Consider the following 15,529-nt stretch of genomic DNA (forward strand, 5'->3'; position numbering starts at 1 on the left):
AGTAAATGCAACATCCGGCTTAAAATGTTGCCTGTCACTTAAGTCTCGCTTGCTACATTGAGAGGCTATGCATTCTTCCCATCAGCAGGACACACCACTCTTAACATCAGGGGTTCTTACAAACACAGGTAAATAAAGGACATAGAAAAATAATGGCAAATTAAATATTTTTTTTGTTTTAGAAAAATATCACCGTTATTCTAAATCTCTGGATGAGTTATGTGCTGGATCTTGCGTGTCGATACATGTCACACACAGTTGATTGAGACCTTTTTTTTTTTTATTTTTATTTTTTTTATATATATGTCAAGTGCAGTCTCCATGCAATACATGAGCTCGTGTTCCGATTTCGTGTAGTTAGAAAACTAAGATGACTAATTGGTTTTTTTCTGTCATGCAGTTCACCCCTTTAAAAAAGTTTGAAATGGTTCGGTACATTTACATCTGCGACGGTGGAGAAGCGTTGGATGAACTTCAGGGTTCATGTCGTTTGTAAAGGCTAGAGCAGGCTAATAAAGCTAAGGCTATTGAAGGCTGAGCTGTCCTCAACCCAAAACATGAGCTTTCTTTTTTTTTTTTCCTTTTTTTTAACTTTTTCTGATGATGCTTTGTTAGTGATGCTTTTTAAATTTATGAAATTGTACTTTTCAAGAAGATAATGGAAGACCGAAAAAAGCATGCGTACACAACGGAACTGAACCGAAAACCATCATGTGGGATAGTCAAGAGTTCCCTCCGGATATGAAGAGGATCCAGGATGTTGCTTCCTGTCCCCACAACCATGCTTATGTAATATTGATATGATGCAGGTTGTGGTTTCATGTTTTTAAAATCTACTAAATCCACCTTTTTAAACCACGATCTGTCATGTTGAAATGTTCTGCTCGTGAAGGTTGAAATTCACAAGCAGATCTCAACACTGAGTTTGATATTTGCAAACTCAAAGCTGTTGACAGTTAATCTATTTTTTTTTTCCATTCAGGTTGTATAAAATGATTTCCAGAGCGTATTAAACTCTATAAATATACCAAGATTCAGTATTTCCTGTACTGGTTCATCATTATTGCTCTCAAAGAGTGTCAAAAGTCTTGTGCTATGGGATGTCCACGCAGCCTCTTACACACATTATTACACTGTGTCCTGTATTTTGAGTTGAAGTGGTTTGTTGTGGCAATGTGGTGTACAGTAGGCACGCTAAATATACAGACAGGTATCCGTGTGAGTTTACAGCTGCTAAAAAAAGAAAACACACTGCGTCGATTGTTTCGGAGCTGCGGCTGGAAAGGATGAACTTCAGAGCCTTGTGGAGAAGTGAGATATAGAAATGCCTCGGAAAAGAGTTTCAAGTAGCTTTGTCCCTGTGAAGAGGGGGAGGGTCATAGAAAAGGAGACTTGATAGCTACAGTCGTCTGTAAGCATGCCAAGATCACACCTGATTGCCTGGTGAGTCGCAGTGTGTGTGAGGAACATGCAACAGAAAAGAAATCATGAAAAAAAAAAAAATAATACATGCATATCTCTTTTTAGAAAAAGCACATGAGGTGCCTTGTGTTGCTGGCAGTGTTCTATTTGAAATATGTACACAGTAGATGATGACTTTACATATGTTAATAATATAGTGTATAAATACCTCTGTATAAATGGACTTTATACATCTAAATCAGATAGTTGGAAGGGTTGGGGCTGGGAGATTTTCCGAAAAGGAATGGAAGAAAGTCTACAGTTTGTTTTTTTTTTTCCTTTGCATATTCAGTCTCTTTCTTAGACCCTGAGTCAAGCTTGAGAGAAGACCTTCAGTCAACGTCGAAGGGTTTTGGGGAGGCCTACTTTCCTGGAAGCCCCGGGTCAGAAACCGGCCTGTGGAGTCCCAACATTCCTGAGCTGCTGGGGACTTCAGGTAGCGAGGCTTGCCGGCCTGACGGGAACCTCGGCGGCTGTTGGTGGTGTTGATGTTGCTCTACAGAGTCCGCGTTGTTCTGTGTGTGTTTCTGCTCTGTGTCTGTTTCGCTCTCGAGCAGTCCGGCGAAGTTCCCATCTGGAAGAGTCTCTGTGCGGAGGAGGACTGGGGAGGTGTCTTTGGATTTGTTCGGAGCCTTTTCTGGACCAGGGCTCTGAGGAAGAGAGAGGATGGTGGGCGACTGTGAACCGCTTGGCATAGAAGTTAAGACGGCTATATTCGGCTACCATAGAAACGTCTGTTGAGACGTAACCAGGTGACTGAGTACATGTGTGGTTTAACTGAAGACTTTGCTGACACAGAAAACATTTACAGTATTTTATAATTGCTTTGGCTCAGTTTAAATGTGCAAACTTTGACATAAAGAGCCAACCTGACTTACAAAATTCTAACCTTTGAACACAAAATGCTTTTTCAATTCTTCTCACTAAGTGCACAGATTACTAAATCAATGCAAAACGTTATATGCTTTCCAGCATTACAGAAATAATGTAGCTTACTAAACTTCATCATCAATACAGAATGGAAAAAGTAAACTGATGCAGTGAAGTTCAGTCACAGTCATCATTTTGTCTTTATTGTCTTTGTCTCTCATTATCTATATCTCATTCATTCATTATTTAATAATCATTTATTGGGTTATACAGCATACCCAATAAATAAAACTAAAGCTTTACAAAGTCATGCTGCACTGCATCTTTTCAAATACTGACTTCTGCACAAAAAACTTATTTTTCTTTCTTGTTGCTCTTTGCATAATCTTGAGGAAATGACCAATGCAGAGTCAATTGATGAGAATGAGTTACAGTTTACAGTATTTTATTATGACTGCAACAATGATTAAAATGCAATCATGAAAATAGACAATATTGTGATGCTCTGATACACTTACTGTGTATCTTATATGATTCAGAGTTTGATACACTGGTGTAAAAATTGAGCCAAAGCAAGTGTAAAATACTGTAATCCTAGCACACAGCTTCTTGATCATTTCAAACAGCAGTATGTCTGCAGTGTAAAGTGAAGTGTCTGGTGTACCTGAGGCCGAGGCGGTGCGGGACCAAGGCTGAGATCTGTCTGGATGGCAGACAGCGGCTGCACCCTGATGGCTGGCCTCTGGTACTCGGGGCTGGAGCTGACAGTACTGTAGGCGGGGGGACCGGCGGCGGTTTGCCTCTGGAGGAGCTGCAGGATGGCCTGAATATCTGCTGTCATCTGGGACTCCAGTCTGACGGTCAGACAAAGAACAAAACATGGAAGAAAATTAAAAATTCCAAGTCTTCTTCCTGAAAATCTGCTCCAAATGTTAGTGGCTAAGGACAAATAAATGTAAGGATAGATCATCCTGGTCTGATCTAGTGGTGAATATACAGCAAATGTCACTTCCTCAAAGTCAAAATGAGTGTTGAGAGTTGATTATTGAGATGCTCAGTCTTCTTAATCAATTCTGATTTACATGCTGATGACAAACAGGTGTTGAGCTGCTGCTCAATAATGTGTCAGTCAGATATGCAAATGAGCAGCATCACCACACACGATAAACCTGAACGGCAAGAACAAATTAATAAAAAGACTAGTGTTTCAAATGAGTCCTCTGCTGGTGATGTAATAATTATGATGATTAAAGGCCTAAATGATGCTGAACATTACTGACGGTGGTTTAATCGATCCTGTAAAATTCCTCCAAAACAACTAATGTTCAACTGTCATCTGGTGTCTTTTTCATCTCCACCGTGTTGCAGTGCTTATGTATCATCTGTGTTTCTGTCATTGCTGCACTGGCCTATTTTCTCCACAGGGATCAATAGTTTCATCTCATCATAGTCAAGAAAAGATTTGCCTGACTGTCAGCCCTGTAATTAATGTGATGAATGATATTATCTTTCGCCCTACTTTTCTCTAGAAAAAAAGTAAAAGATATGACCGTACAGGCGCTACCAGTATGGACAATCAATAGGTGCTGAAATGCATGAATCCCCAGATGGATGGAGTCTGAAAATGTATATTATCTGTTAAAAACTGGATGCCAAAAAGCATTTCCATCCATGTACACAGTGCCATCATTATGAGATGGTGGGTGGTTGATCAAAACCAATACCAAACACTAGGGGGAGACTCAAACCTTACAACTGCGCACGGTTTGCATATTATACTGTAGTTGCTAAGTGCTTCTGAGATGCGTTTCCTCTAGTAAGATGAGGAATTCAGTCATGTAGGCCTGATAGAGGAATGATTTGCAAATTTAACTGCACCAGAGTGTCACAGATTTGTGTGGAAATCAGTTTGACTGTGCAGTTCTGTATGAAATCTTTCCAAAAAGGGAACCTTTTCAAAAGGAGATTAGAGTCTCTGCAGCTCAAAGAGGAACTGAGTCTGATATTTCCTGGAAAGTTTCAGTGCAGAATGCATGAAGAGTAGGTACCGAAATACCAACACCTGCGCTGTGTCATCTCCTAATGCAGCATGTTACATCATGGCATGGAGAGCCTGAGATGGTGAATCACCTTCTCTTCACCCCGCACTCTTTTTCAGTCCAACAGCAAAAAAAAAAAAAAAAAAAAAGAGAGAGAGAGGAGACACAGACACAGCAAATAGAGCGAGCAGAGACTCTCCAGCGTAGAGGGGGGATGCCTCCTTGTCGCTTTGCCAGGTGTCGGTGTTGCTCTTTAGAGGACAATAAGTGCGAATAAACACTTTGGCTCCAGCTTGTTTCTGTTAAATCAGGGTTTGGGGTGCAGTGGACATGCCTGCTGCCTCAGACAAATACTTCTGCAGGCTCTCACCCTAACCAGCATAAATTGGACCAATGATGTCTGGCTGTTGGGAGACTCGCTGGCACCTGGTGACTGATTCTACTGGGAGGCAAATGGTAAATCAGTGTGCAGGATCATGGAAAAAAACAAACAGCTCTTTCCCCCACATCATTATAAGTCTGTGTTTTCACCGAGGAGCATCTCCAAACAACTGTTTTTCCTGCTTCTCTCCATAACTGCACCAAAACTCTGCAACTTTGCCGTGACATCCACCATCCCGACGTCACAGGATGACGTCAAGAGACTTTGCAAATGTGTCTGCATCTCGTGGCTGCACGCTATAAATAGACGGCCGCTGACTGTCTGCCTCCCCCTCATCTGTATCAGTGCACCAGCCTGGAATCTCTGCATTAACGCGGCCGCAGCGGGTGTCTGGCCTAAAATGTCTCCGTGCACGTTTTTCCAGCCAATTACAGGCAGAATCACGAGGTTCATGTTGCAAGCTCTGAAATGTTACTTTGTTAAAATGAAGTCGGCGGATTGAAGAAAAAATTAATTGTAGGAAACTAAACCGAAGATCATCTCGAAGGTGTCCTCAGTTATCTAAAGGTCAATGGCCTCATCTCCTAAATAACATATTTTGTGCTTCAGACTTCAGCTCAAAGTTTGGATTGGATTTATTATTAAAAAACATGATTTTCTTTTATTTCTATTATATCCCTGATATATGATTGGATCAGAGATGAAGCCAGAAAAAGCCTCTCCATCCTCACAGTTAATAAGAATATTGGACAATATCATCCTCATATGTTTCATCTCAGCTGTATCAGATGTGTCCCTGGATGTTAATGAGGAGCATTTTAACTTATGTGCTCTCAGTCTGTGGTGTTCTCATTTTTTCCAGTCGGGCAGCTGCTTAAAACAATCTCCTCATTACAGGTGTAAATGTTTTGGTTTGACATGGCCCGACACGGTGTTTCCTCTCCACCCCTCATGCCCCTCCGCACCTGTTGAGGTGCTGCTGCAGCAGGTCCAGCCGTTGCTCCACCTCTCCGTAGGTGAGGTCTGTGTCGCTGTCGTCCTCCCCAGCTGGCGTCTCTCGACACTGAGCTGACTCTTCCGCGCCCTCGCCGGGACGCTGACGCACCCACTCGTCTGCGTGGAGCTCTGCTGGGAGACGAGTGTGTGCAAACAGACATGAGCGCACACACACACACACACAAACACACACACACACAGAGACAGAGGCACAGGGTAAATGATCTGTGTTATTAGAACAGTGCCTCAAGGGAACCGTCTTCCTGTGTTGTGCCTTCTCATCATTTAGCTTTACTAAGCTCTGATCAGCTTACCGCGCCTCCTAAATCCTAACATCTAAACACACACATGATTCTGGTTTACAATCGCATCCTCAGTGGGGTTTTTTTTTTGTTGCCTTTCCTTTGGGTGTCTGTGGATGTGGAAGAACAGCAAGTGATCGCTGGAGATTTAATTGACATCTCCTGTATGTTGTTCTTGCCGGGCTGTTTAAAAGAATCAATATCACTCTGCTTTCCGCTCTGCCAGAAATCCTCTTATGGCTTCAACAGCCGAATTATGAGATATTACTATCAAATCAACATGCTGACACAGTTTCCCCGTCTCAGCGTGGAATCATGCTGACTTAAACATGGCAGTTAGGGGACTCCTGCGGCAAAAAGTCATTGTTGTGTTGTTGCTTGTGTACATGAGTGTGCTGGAGCTTTGTTCTCACTGAATGATTTTATGAGTTTATGGGGATTTAAGCCGACGGCCGCTGCCTCCGACGGGAGGTCGTATGAGGTCAAGCCGCAGACACAAACTGGTGTGTTTGCTCAATATGTAGCGGCAGGCAGACGAGGAAAGTGAGGATTTCTCTCGGAGCTTGGCGGGGATCTCGATCCCAGACGCTGCTCTTTGAATTGAGGCTGCTCAGTAAAGCCTGCTGCTCCGACTGGCTTAACCGCACTGGATTTCATAAACTATCTGCCAGCTCTTTACTGCACAGACGACCCTTAACATTCTTTGTCTGGATGGCTGTAACTGAACAAATAATTACACCGCTCATCTCTGAAATTTTCCAAAAAAGATTTCATGTGACCTAACTCACCTGATACAGTAATGTCAACAACATGATTTTACCTATTGTGTCCGGTATATTCTTTATTTGGTTATGACCTACGATCGCAAGGGGTGACCCTGGTTGCTGGATATAATCCTCTTAGGTTTTATTACTGAGTGGGTTTTAGGTTTCACCGTAATGACACATAATCCTTGTTTCGATTTTTAATAGGTGTGACATTCACTCTTCTGGGGCTTAGGGATTTTTGGGTTTTTCTAAATTAACTTCGGAGCCAATTACCATTCTGGATTTAAACTTTGGAGGACAAGCTTGCAGATTCAGAGGAAATTTCGAGTCTGTTTGAACAAGACCGTGATTTGCTTTTTGTAGATGTAATTAAAACGGTTTCCCTTTGTTATTTTGCTGTTTTTTGATGTTAGGGCAAAAATAGAAGAATCTGTTTAGGAATGACAAGGAATAAGAAAAGCTTTTGAAGAGTGCAGCTCCCTTTTTTTTTTTTTTTCCTGACCTAAAAATAAATCCCTGGTTGCTAAATAAGAGACTGAGAATGAAAACTAAAAGGAATAAATAAGGTGTTTCCGTCGTCATCACCTTTATATGTGTGGCTCTGCGTGTTTGTGTCTCCAGCCTGCGCGTCAGGTGCGCTGCTGAGCCCCAGGCCCAGGGCGTGGTCCCTAACCACCGGGTAGCCCAGCACGCCGGAACAAAGCGGCCTCTGCTCCTCTTCCTCCTCCCTGCCTTCCTCCTCCTCCTCCTCCTCCTCCTCTCCCTCGTCGGCTGACTCTCTCTTCTCCTCGGCTGCTGTGGAGGCGTAGATCTGCCTCCTCTGCTTGGTGTTGCAGTATGTGGCCACTGGCTCCTTGTTGTGGGAACCTAGAGGGAGAGATGCTAATCAGTAAATCTGCTGGGGGAACACTGACTTCTCCGGCAAAGGCTTCCTTTGGGGGATGTTGGGTTGCCTCATTATCTCTGACAACAGGTAGTGTTTTGCTTTGGGGTTGAAACGAGGACAAACAATGTTAAAGCAGAACTTAGCAGTGAGCCTTTTATCTTCTGAACTACGTCAGAGGCTTTATGTCATTCTAAACGTGTCTTTACAAGTCAAATATGAGTAAATTATTAACGCTCTTGTTCACTTGGCAGCTCATCAGGCTGAATACTAAATCTTCACACCTGACGGATTCGAGCAGGACACGCCGGCTGCTGGACTGTGAAATGGACTGTTAGGTACATTCTCCGTCCTCTGTTGTGTTATATTGGGAGATGGTGATACTGTATTCAGATGGCCTGTAACCATGGTGACCAATTAGATTTGCCTGAATCGAAGCCAAACTGCCGAATGCTGCTGTGTGGAGGCTCTGTCTCCTAGTCCCAAGTCTCCTGGCTGTTGGAAGTCAAATTACAACTGCTCCCACGGTGCGTCCGCTCTCGCTCAAACACAGTGTATCCTGTCATCTGAAAGCTGCTACAGTCTGAGGGCAGAGGAGGCTGCTGTGTTTATCTGTAGTGTAACTGATCTGAAGAGAGGTTTTTCTAGACAGTATACACATGTCCTGTGGAGTGTTTAATAAAGCCGGCTCAGAAAAGCAGAATATATTCTGACATAGAAAAAAATAGAGAAAGAGAGAAATACCTTTTTTAGTGATTTCAAACATGACACATCATTATTTAGGTTACACAGCACTAAAAGGAAGATCCTCCCAGTTACAAGAGGCAGCATTAACCACTGCAGTAAACTACTCTATAAACCTCATCTCATAAATAATTATTGAAAAGATTCCATGCTTAGATGTTAAGATAACATGTAGAGCAATTATTGTAATTAATCTTTGTGCTCAGTATAAACTAAACTTGACAGATGGTTCACATGTGTCACAACTAGACTCTCCCACTGCAATGACATCATTACCCTACACCTGTACACACAGACTGGGTGAAGCATTGTCTCTGAGGTCGTGTTTTAGGCGGTTTGTCATAATCTCTAATGGTGTTGAGAGGCTGAAATGTTGGTTAGCTAAATAAATGATGTTGCTATTAGCAAGTGTTGGAAGAATAGTGAACAAGAACAGTGTGTAGGGGTCTTTAATTTTAAGAATAAACAAGTTTTATGATTTAACAAAAAGCACTTCAACAGTAGGGATGCTGTATCTCACACTGACCTGTGGAGGATTTCCTTTTGTAAGACACCCGTCTTCCACAATTGACGTCATCCATGTTAGAATCAGTCGCTTGTGGATGCGTCGTCTGTAAACAAGGGATGCATATCGATGTATGGTCAGACCATTTCAACTATAATAATACATAATAATACATTTGGTGTTAGTGAAGTGGTTGAGTCTGTCGTCTCTGCTGGTCTAGGATCAAATCTTAGAAGACACAAACTTAACTAAGGAACAGAAACTACTGCCTGTCTTGTTGGAGCACCATATATCTCCTGTTTTTGATGTAATTCAACCAGAAACTTCTCATGTGTCTCTGATACTCTCTGTCCCTCTCTTCTTTCCAATTCTCTGAATAAATAACAGAGGGCCAACACAAAGTGCATTTCCCCATCTCTTTAATAGATAAAAGTGACTAATGTGGATTCTCGTACACGTAATGCCACAGGCTTTGCACATATTGCCACAACACTCAGTTCATCATGATTATAGTCTACATCATGTCCTCTGTCAGTAACGTCCACCCCATCCTTAGTGCTTGACTAATACTCTGGCAGATTAAAAAAAATGTCTGAATTAGCCAGCGGGCTTCCATTCCCACAACCATGGATAAATTGAAGCAATAAAGAGAATTAATAAAGAAGCTATTCATCCATTTTAAATGGACATGGCAGAGATATGGTGCAAGGAATAGATTGTTTAATTTTAAGTTAATGGGGTATACTAAGAGCTTTTTACTGTACTAGATTGATTTTAAATAATCAATTTCACTGCTTCCTAGATAGGTCTTCAGAGCTTGGAATTGGTGGTGGGACTGCTGATTACCTTGGCGTTTTCATCACGGAGGTCAAAGGTCAGCTCCAGGTTAGTGAGGAAATGGTCAGCGAACTCTGGATACATGTCAAGCACCTCCAGAATCTCCTCCCTCTGGATGGTGTGGAGGTCGCAGTAGCTCAGCGCCCGCACGTCGGCGCAGGATTTCCCCGGCTTGGTGTACAGGTGGATCATCTCGCCGAAGATGTCGTTCTTGCCTACGGGGAAGAAACATGCAAGTGGGAGGAGGAGGGTGAGAGGAACTGTCTCCTTTCAGCTAATTAAGGACATAAACTTTTCCCCTCATCTATTCTTGGCTGTCTTCTTAAGGAACAGGATCTTCACAGAGGATAAAGGGGCAACTTTAGCGGCTGTTATTTCACAGGTGCTGGGAGAACTTGCAGTTGGACAGTATGTAGTACAGTATGTGATGACCTATAAAGAGACAGGCCACCTGGCAGAGAAGAGTGAGAATGTAAAAGAGGCTAAAGGGCATCAGCTATCTAAAAAAGGATTTACACACACAGGCCCAATATTCCTGTTTGTTTAGTCAGAAATAAGCTACATGGAATAGCCACAGGGTTTACTGTGCTTGCTTTACTCAAGTATTCTCAAGTATTATATATCATACATTATTCATGAAATCAAGTCCTATGAATAATGGACATTTCCAAATACTGCTGTGTATTTAGTTTACTTGTGTTTGCAGAAGGTAACATTTGTCTTGTTCACAGCATTGCAAATTGAGTAATTAAGTTATAAATTCATGAGTTAGAAAAAAGCAACGTTTTGATCATACTATTAGTGTGAGCATGTTCATATTATATTACATGATCATATGGAAATGATGTAAAAGCATGATAGTGTGGAAACGCAGTAATCAGCAATTCTCTTGCAGAGAAAATGTGCAGAGTCGTGTGTAACCTACAGCTTCAAACATCCATGGTTCTCGCTCATCATGACCTTGTTGTGTCACTGGCTTTCGCCAAACCTTATTGGCTGGCTGAAAACAGTCATTAAAAGAAAAACAAATACGTAAAAGACTTAGTTGGATGCACCTGCCGGATGAGAAGAGAGGAGAGAGAAAAACGGAGAGGAGATGAGATTTACAGTGATTACATGTGGATGCTGTCGATAATGCTGTGCGGCTCAGTGGCTCCTGTCATAAAGCACTCTATCACGCAACACTGACAACCTTGTGAAGCTCTACCTTCCTTTCTCCCTTTGTCGTTTAACTTCTTTCCTGAATTCCTCAATTTGCCCCCTTCTTTTCCTTCTACTCCGCCCACTTGCTCAGCTTTCCATCCTTCTCTGCTTCTATTGTCATCTATCTCTATTTGAAAGCAATCATGCTCTCTTTTTTCATCTACACGTATCCTCTGTTACTCTCATCCCACCAGGTGTCCTCCCCCACTCTTTTCTGTCCTTTCCCTTCATCTCAGGCACGGCTGTGAGGCGGCAGCAATCACAATGTTCTTTGAAGTAAGTTATTAGAACATACCCAATAGGGATCTCAGCTGCCAACCCAGCCATATCGCAGCAGAAGGGAGCCATCTTCATTTAGTTGGCCCACCCGCGTCTTCCCTAATGGAGAAGGGTTCAGGCAAAGCTAACCAGGCTGTAATGACAGAACTATCAGGCGTGCTACTTTTAGCTCTGTACTGGCTCATCTGCAGAATTCACTGGGCTAATTAGACATGTTTAGGTGTTTTATGTGGAAGAACCCTGAATGAATGTCACTTAGGTTTCTTCATTATGAGTGTGTACATGCTGTGTTTAAGGATATTGTTTTTTACATTGTTCTCAACACTGGCATTCCTCACATCCTCAGACCTGATATTCTACAGACAGACAAACAGACTAATGGATACCTTTTTAAATATGTGTGTGTGCAGTGGATGGTATGCAGAGTTCCTGGTTTATAGTGTGTTCTTTTCAATGAGATTACATACAAAGTTAGTGCAAAGACTGAAGCGAATATGCGTCTATTTGTGCCAGGTGAAGCGAATGACGTGAATTACACGATGCAAATGATGCAAATATGTGAAATTTGCAACGTGAATGGCGCAAAATTCACTTCTTTCGCATAATTGCACAAGTTGAAAATATTCAACTCTCTATTTTTCATTGTCATATATGATTTTAAATTGTCTAATATCTCCCATAGGTGTTCAGCTGGGTTGAGATCTGGTGACTGTGAAGGCCATAGCATATGATTCACATCCTTTTCAAACTCATCAAACCATTCAGTGACCCCTCGTGCTCTATGACTTGGGGCATTATCATCCTGGAAGAGACCACTCCCATCAGGATAGAAATGTTTCATCATGGGATAAAGGTGATGACTCAGAACAACTTTGTATTGATTTGCAGTGACCCTTCCCTCTGAGGGGACAAGTGGACCCAAACCATGCCAGTTAAATGCCCCCCACAGCATAACAGAGCCACCGGATCTCCTCACCGTAGGGGTCAAGCATTTAGACCTGTGCTGGTTTTTCCTTTAATTTGTCACCATCTGTATTATTTATATGACTCAGCGGGAACTGGAAAGCTTATGATTTCTGATGATCCTGCGATTTTTCCTGGTCACCAGAAAGGTCGAAAACAAAAAAACCCTTGGGTTTCTTAATGCACATAGGAGTGCTGACACCAACCTCATGGGTCAACAAACGCAAATAATGTAATGTTGATGACCTCATGAGGTCATTTCAATCCACAGCAAAGGTCTGAATTTTAATTAACAGCAGACCCACCCAGGATGGCTACCACAACATCGTCTTTGAGGATTTCGATGGAGCCACGCGAGACAAAGTAGAGCGCAGTGAGTACGTCTCCACCGTGGACAAGGGTGTCTCCAGGGGGCGCGTGAGTGGTCTTGAACCTCATGGCCAGGGCCCGGAGGCAGCCCTTGGTGGCTCCACGAAACGCCTTACAGCCCTGCAGGAGGTTCTTGTTGAGGTGGAGGCAGATATCTGCCTGCAGGCACTCTGGGAAACCCTTCAGGACCTGAGTGTGAAACACGGGTCAAAGCAGACAGAATCATGATCAGATGTGATCTGACGTGGAGGTATTGTTTTTAGAAGCTGTAAATGTATGTTGAGTTTGGATTTGGGTGAAGTTGCAGATCAAATTGACTAGATTTCCAGAGAAATTTGACACAATTGCCACTTGTGTTCTTTCCTTCTTCTCAAAACCTTATAACCTGCAGTAGAAACAGCCTGCAACGTCTTTCTACACAGAGCTGCAATTTATTGTTTTGCTCAGCCTTTCAGCAGCTTTAGATGAGAGACAAGACAGAACGTTTAAGAATTGAGAAGCTGCAGATAAATGACAGCACAAACTGAAAACACAGGCTTAATGTTCATAACGTCTTCTCTCTATGATGTTTTTACACATTTTTGAAGAGTTTCACTGCCTTTATGTACTGCAATGATGGAACTACTCTATGAACCATAATCAGGTGCATGTAGAACCAAAAATAACAATATTCAGTCTCGTCTGTCTATTGAAATATTCCTCAATACTCTGACTCATAATCTGCTATGTGATTTAAAAAACAGAAATACCAAAATTTTAAAGCTTGTGCCAACAATGACTGCTCCAGCATTCCTACTCATCCAAGAAATGAGTTACCCTGGGAGACTGTTGAAAATACAATGAAAATATTTGAAAAAGAAATAATTTTAGCATTTTCTATAAACTTAACATTGTTAGTGAGGACTTTCTAATACATAAAAAAAGATTTATAACACACTTACCCTTTAAAGACAAAGATACAGTGACCACTGACAAAACAACTAATGATCCCCGGACAACGTGACCTGACTGTAAATAAGAACCACATTTTCTTTCAAACTTTAAGACCATAACAGACACTGGAAAGCGAAGAAAAGGGCTATGATGAAACATAAGGCACATTTGAAACAAGAAAACACTTGTTATCTTTGTCATTTTCACATGAAATACAATGTGCAAGTGACATAGAGCAAAGAAAATAGCCTCAACTGGTATTCTGGCTCTGACAGGCTTTTTATTGTTCTGAACAAAAACTGATCAGTAGATTTGGAAAGGAAAGACTGAACAACATTTGGCAAGCGCAGGTGCCACCGCGGAGCGTGCAGCCAAGCCTCCCACAGTGGGAGGGAAACCTGGCAGTGCCCGGCGAGGCTATGCCCACTCTCATAGGCGTCATTCACTCTGTCTCTGGTACCAGATGAATATCATGGGGCTGTGTTTGAATACACAAATTTCATGCAAAAGAGACCTCAAGGCGGGCCACATGCAAGTCTACCAGTGATAGACGATTACTGTGGCCAGCGAGAAACATTCAGTGTAATGTGTGTTCTGCAATAACTAGCATGCATAAGTAGATACTGTAAATCTATCTATGATGTAGCATCACAGCAACAGTTTACAGTATGGTTATGCATTCATGTATGTACAGTACGTTGTGTAACAGATGAGACACTGAGGGAACATGCCCTCGAATAACATGCATGTGTTGGACAATAATAAAACAACTATATATCAAAAACCTACAGAGTAATGCTATATGCTATTTTCTGTACAATAAAGCTAAAGGCTAACAGCTCAAAGCATTCCACTACCACAGTAGTATCAGACACAGCTAGATGATGCTCTACCACTGGGGAACATTCATATCAACACTAGTTGTGTTAACACATGTACCTCCTGCTCTTACCAGAGTGGTGGGGTCATTCCATTTGACATGAGGCAGACATGGAAAAGACAAACTTATATAAGTACCATGAACAGTATCGCGATGAGAAAAGCCGTAGTTACTGGATGCACAAACAGTAACTGTGGCTTTCATTTACTTTGTGGCTATGACTGAACATTGCACAGTATAATCGTGATGAAAACATTATACTATGCTGATGACATAGCGAAATTGCTTCAGGTTGATGTGGTAAGAGCATTTTTTTGGGGGGAACAGATTTGTTGAAACTGAGCAGAAATGGTGTTCATCAAACTCACACAAATGATATTGGGAGGGAGAGAAGAAGCAACAGAACAAAGGAAGAACAAACTTTAACATATATTTCTTTTACTGTTGTAAAAACAAAAGCTAGAGGCTTGCCAAATACACAAGCCTCCCTACTGAACACATACACAGATACACTGGTGCACACACTCCTCTCGTACCATATTCATGTCGATGCCGTTGGTGTACGTCCAGGCGTGTTGGAAGTACTCCTCCAGCCGCTGCCTCAGTGGGTTTGGGATCTGGTGGAAGCGGATGAATTCTTTGACCCGTAGCATCTGAAGATGATACCTGGCTGTACCTGAATACAACCTCTGGATGATGGCTGACACGTTCCCAAAGATGCTGGCGTACATTAGAGCTGAGAGAGAAGCCATACATGTGTCCATTGAGCCATAGTGGTTAAGGCTGCTCATATACAATACCTACTTGTTCCTGTGTTTCTTCCAAAAGAAAACACTGTTGCTGCTGCCAGAAATGTAAAACATATCACTTTCTGTGTGTCAGCATTTTCCCAAGAAAAAAAACCTTCCTGACAGCAAATGTAAAAGCTTTAATGAACTGAGCATGCATTAAATCACTATTGTGCTTTACCTGGTAGTGATATCAGTTCATTTATTTAGAAAAGAATGTTGTGGGTCTTTCCTTTTTAAAAACAGCATGTTTTAAAAAAACTATTGCAGTCCACTTAACAAGGATAAAAGGAGACACGTGCAAACAGATGTTTCATGGCGTGTATCA

General features: G+C 42.1%; 1 protein-coding gene across 4 annotated transcripts in view; it reads right to left on the reverse strand.

Moving 5' to 3' along the window:
* Positions 1-621: 621 nt before the first annotated feature.
* Positions 622-15,529, reverse strand: part of kcnh7 (potassium channel, voltage gated eag related subfamily H, member 7) — a 68,725-nt gene continuing 53,817 nt past the window's right edge. For 3 of the 4 annotated variants that reach the window (XM_067582739.1, XM_067582736.1, XM_067582738.1), the window contains 8 exons: positions 14,950-15,149; positions 12,537-12,789; positions 9,796-10,001; positions 8,971-9,055; positions 7,403-7,684; positions 5,718-5,880; positions 2,996-3,185; positions 622-2,111 (listed from right to left, as the gene is read on the reverse strand). In XM_067582739.1, coding sequence (XP_067438840.1) covers positions 1,824-2,111; positions 2,996-3,185; positions 5,718-5,880; positions 7,403-7,684; positions 8,971-9,055; positions 9,796-10,001; positions 12,537-12,789; positions 14,950-15,149 — 1,667 coding nt within the window. In that variant the 3' untranslated portion in view covers positions 622-1,823. The remainder of the gene's footprint in view (positions 2,112-2,995; positions 3,186-5,717; positions 5,881-7,402; positions 7,685-8,970; positions 9,056-9,795; positions 10,002-12,536; positions 12,790-14,949; positions 15,150-15,529) is intronic. The other variant, XM_067582737.1, reaches the window with a different exon arrangement.

Source organism: Thunnus thynnus, chromosome 24 (assembly GCF_963924715.1).
Source record: "Thunnus thynnus chromosome 24, fThuThy2.1, whole genome shotgun sequence".
Lineage (NCBI taxonomy): Eukaryota > Metazoa > Chordata > Actinopteri > Scombriformes > Scombridae > Thunnus > Thunnus thynnus.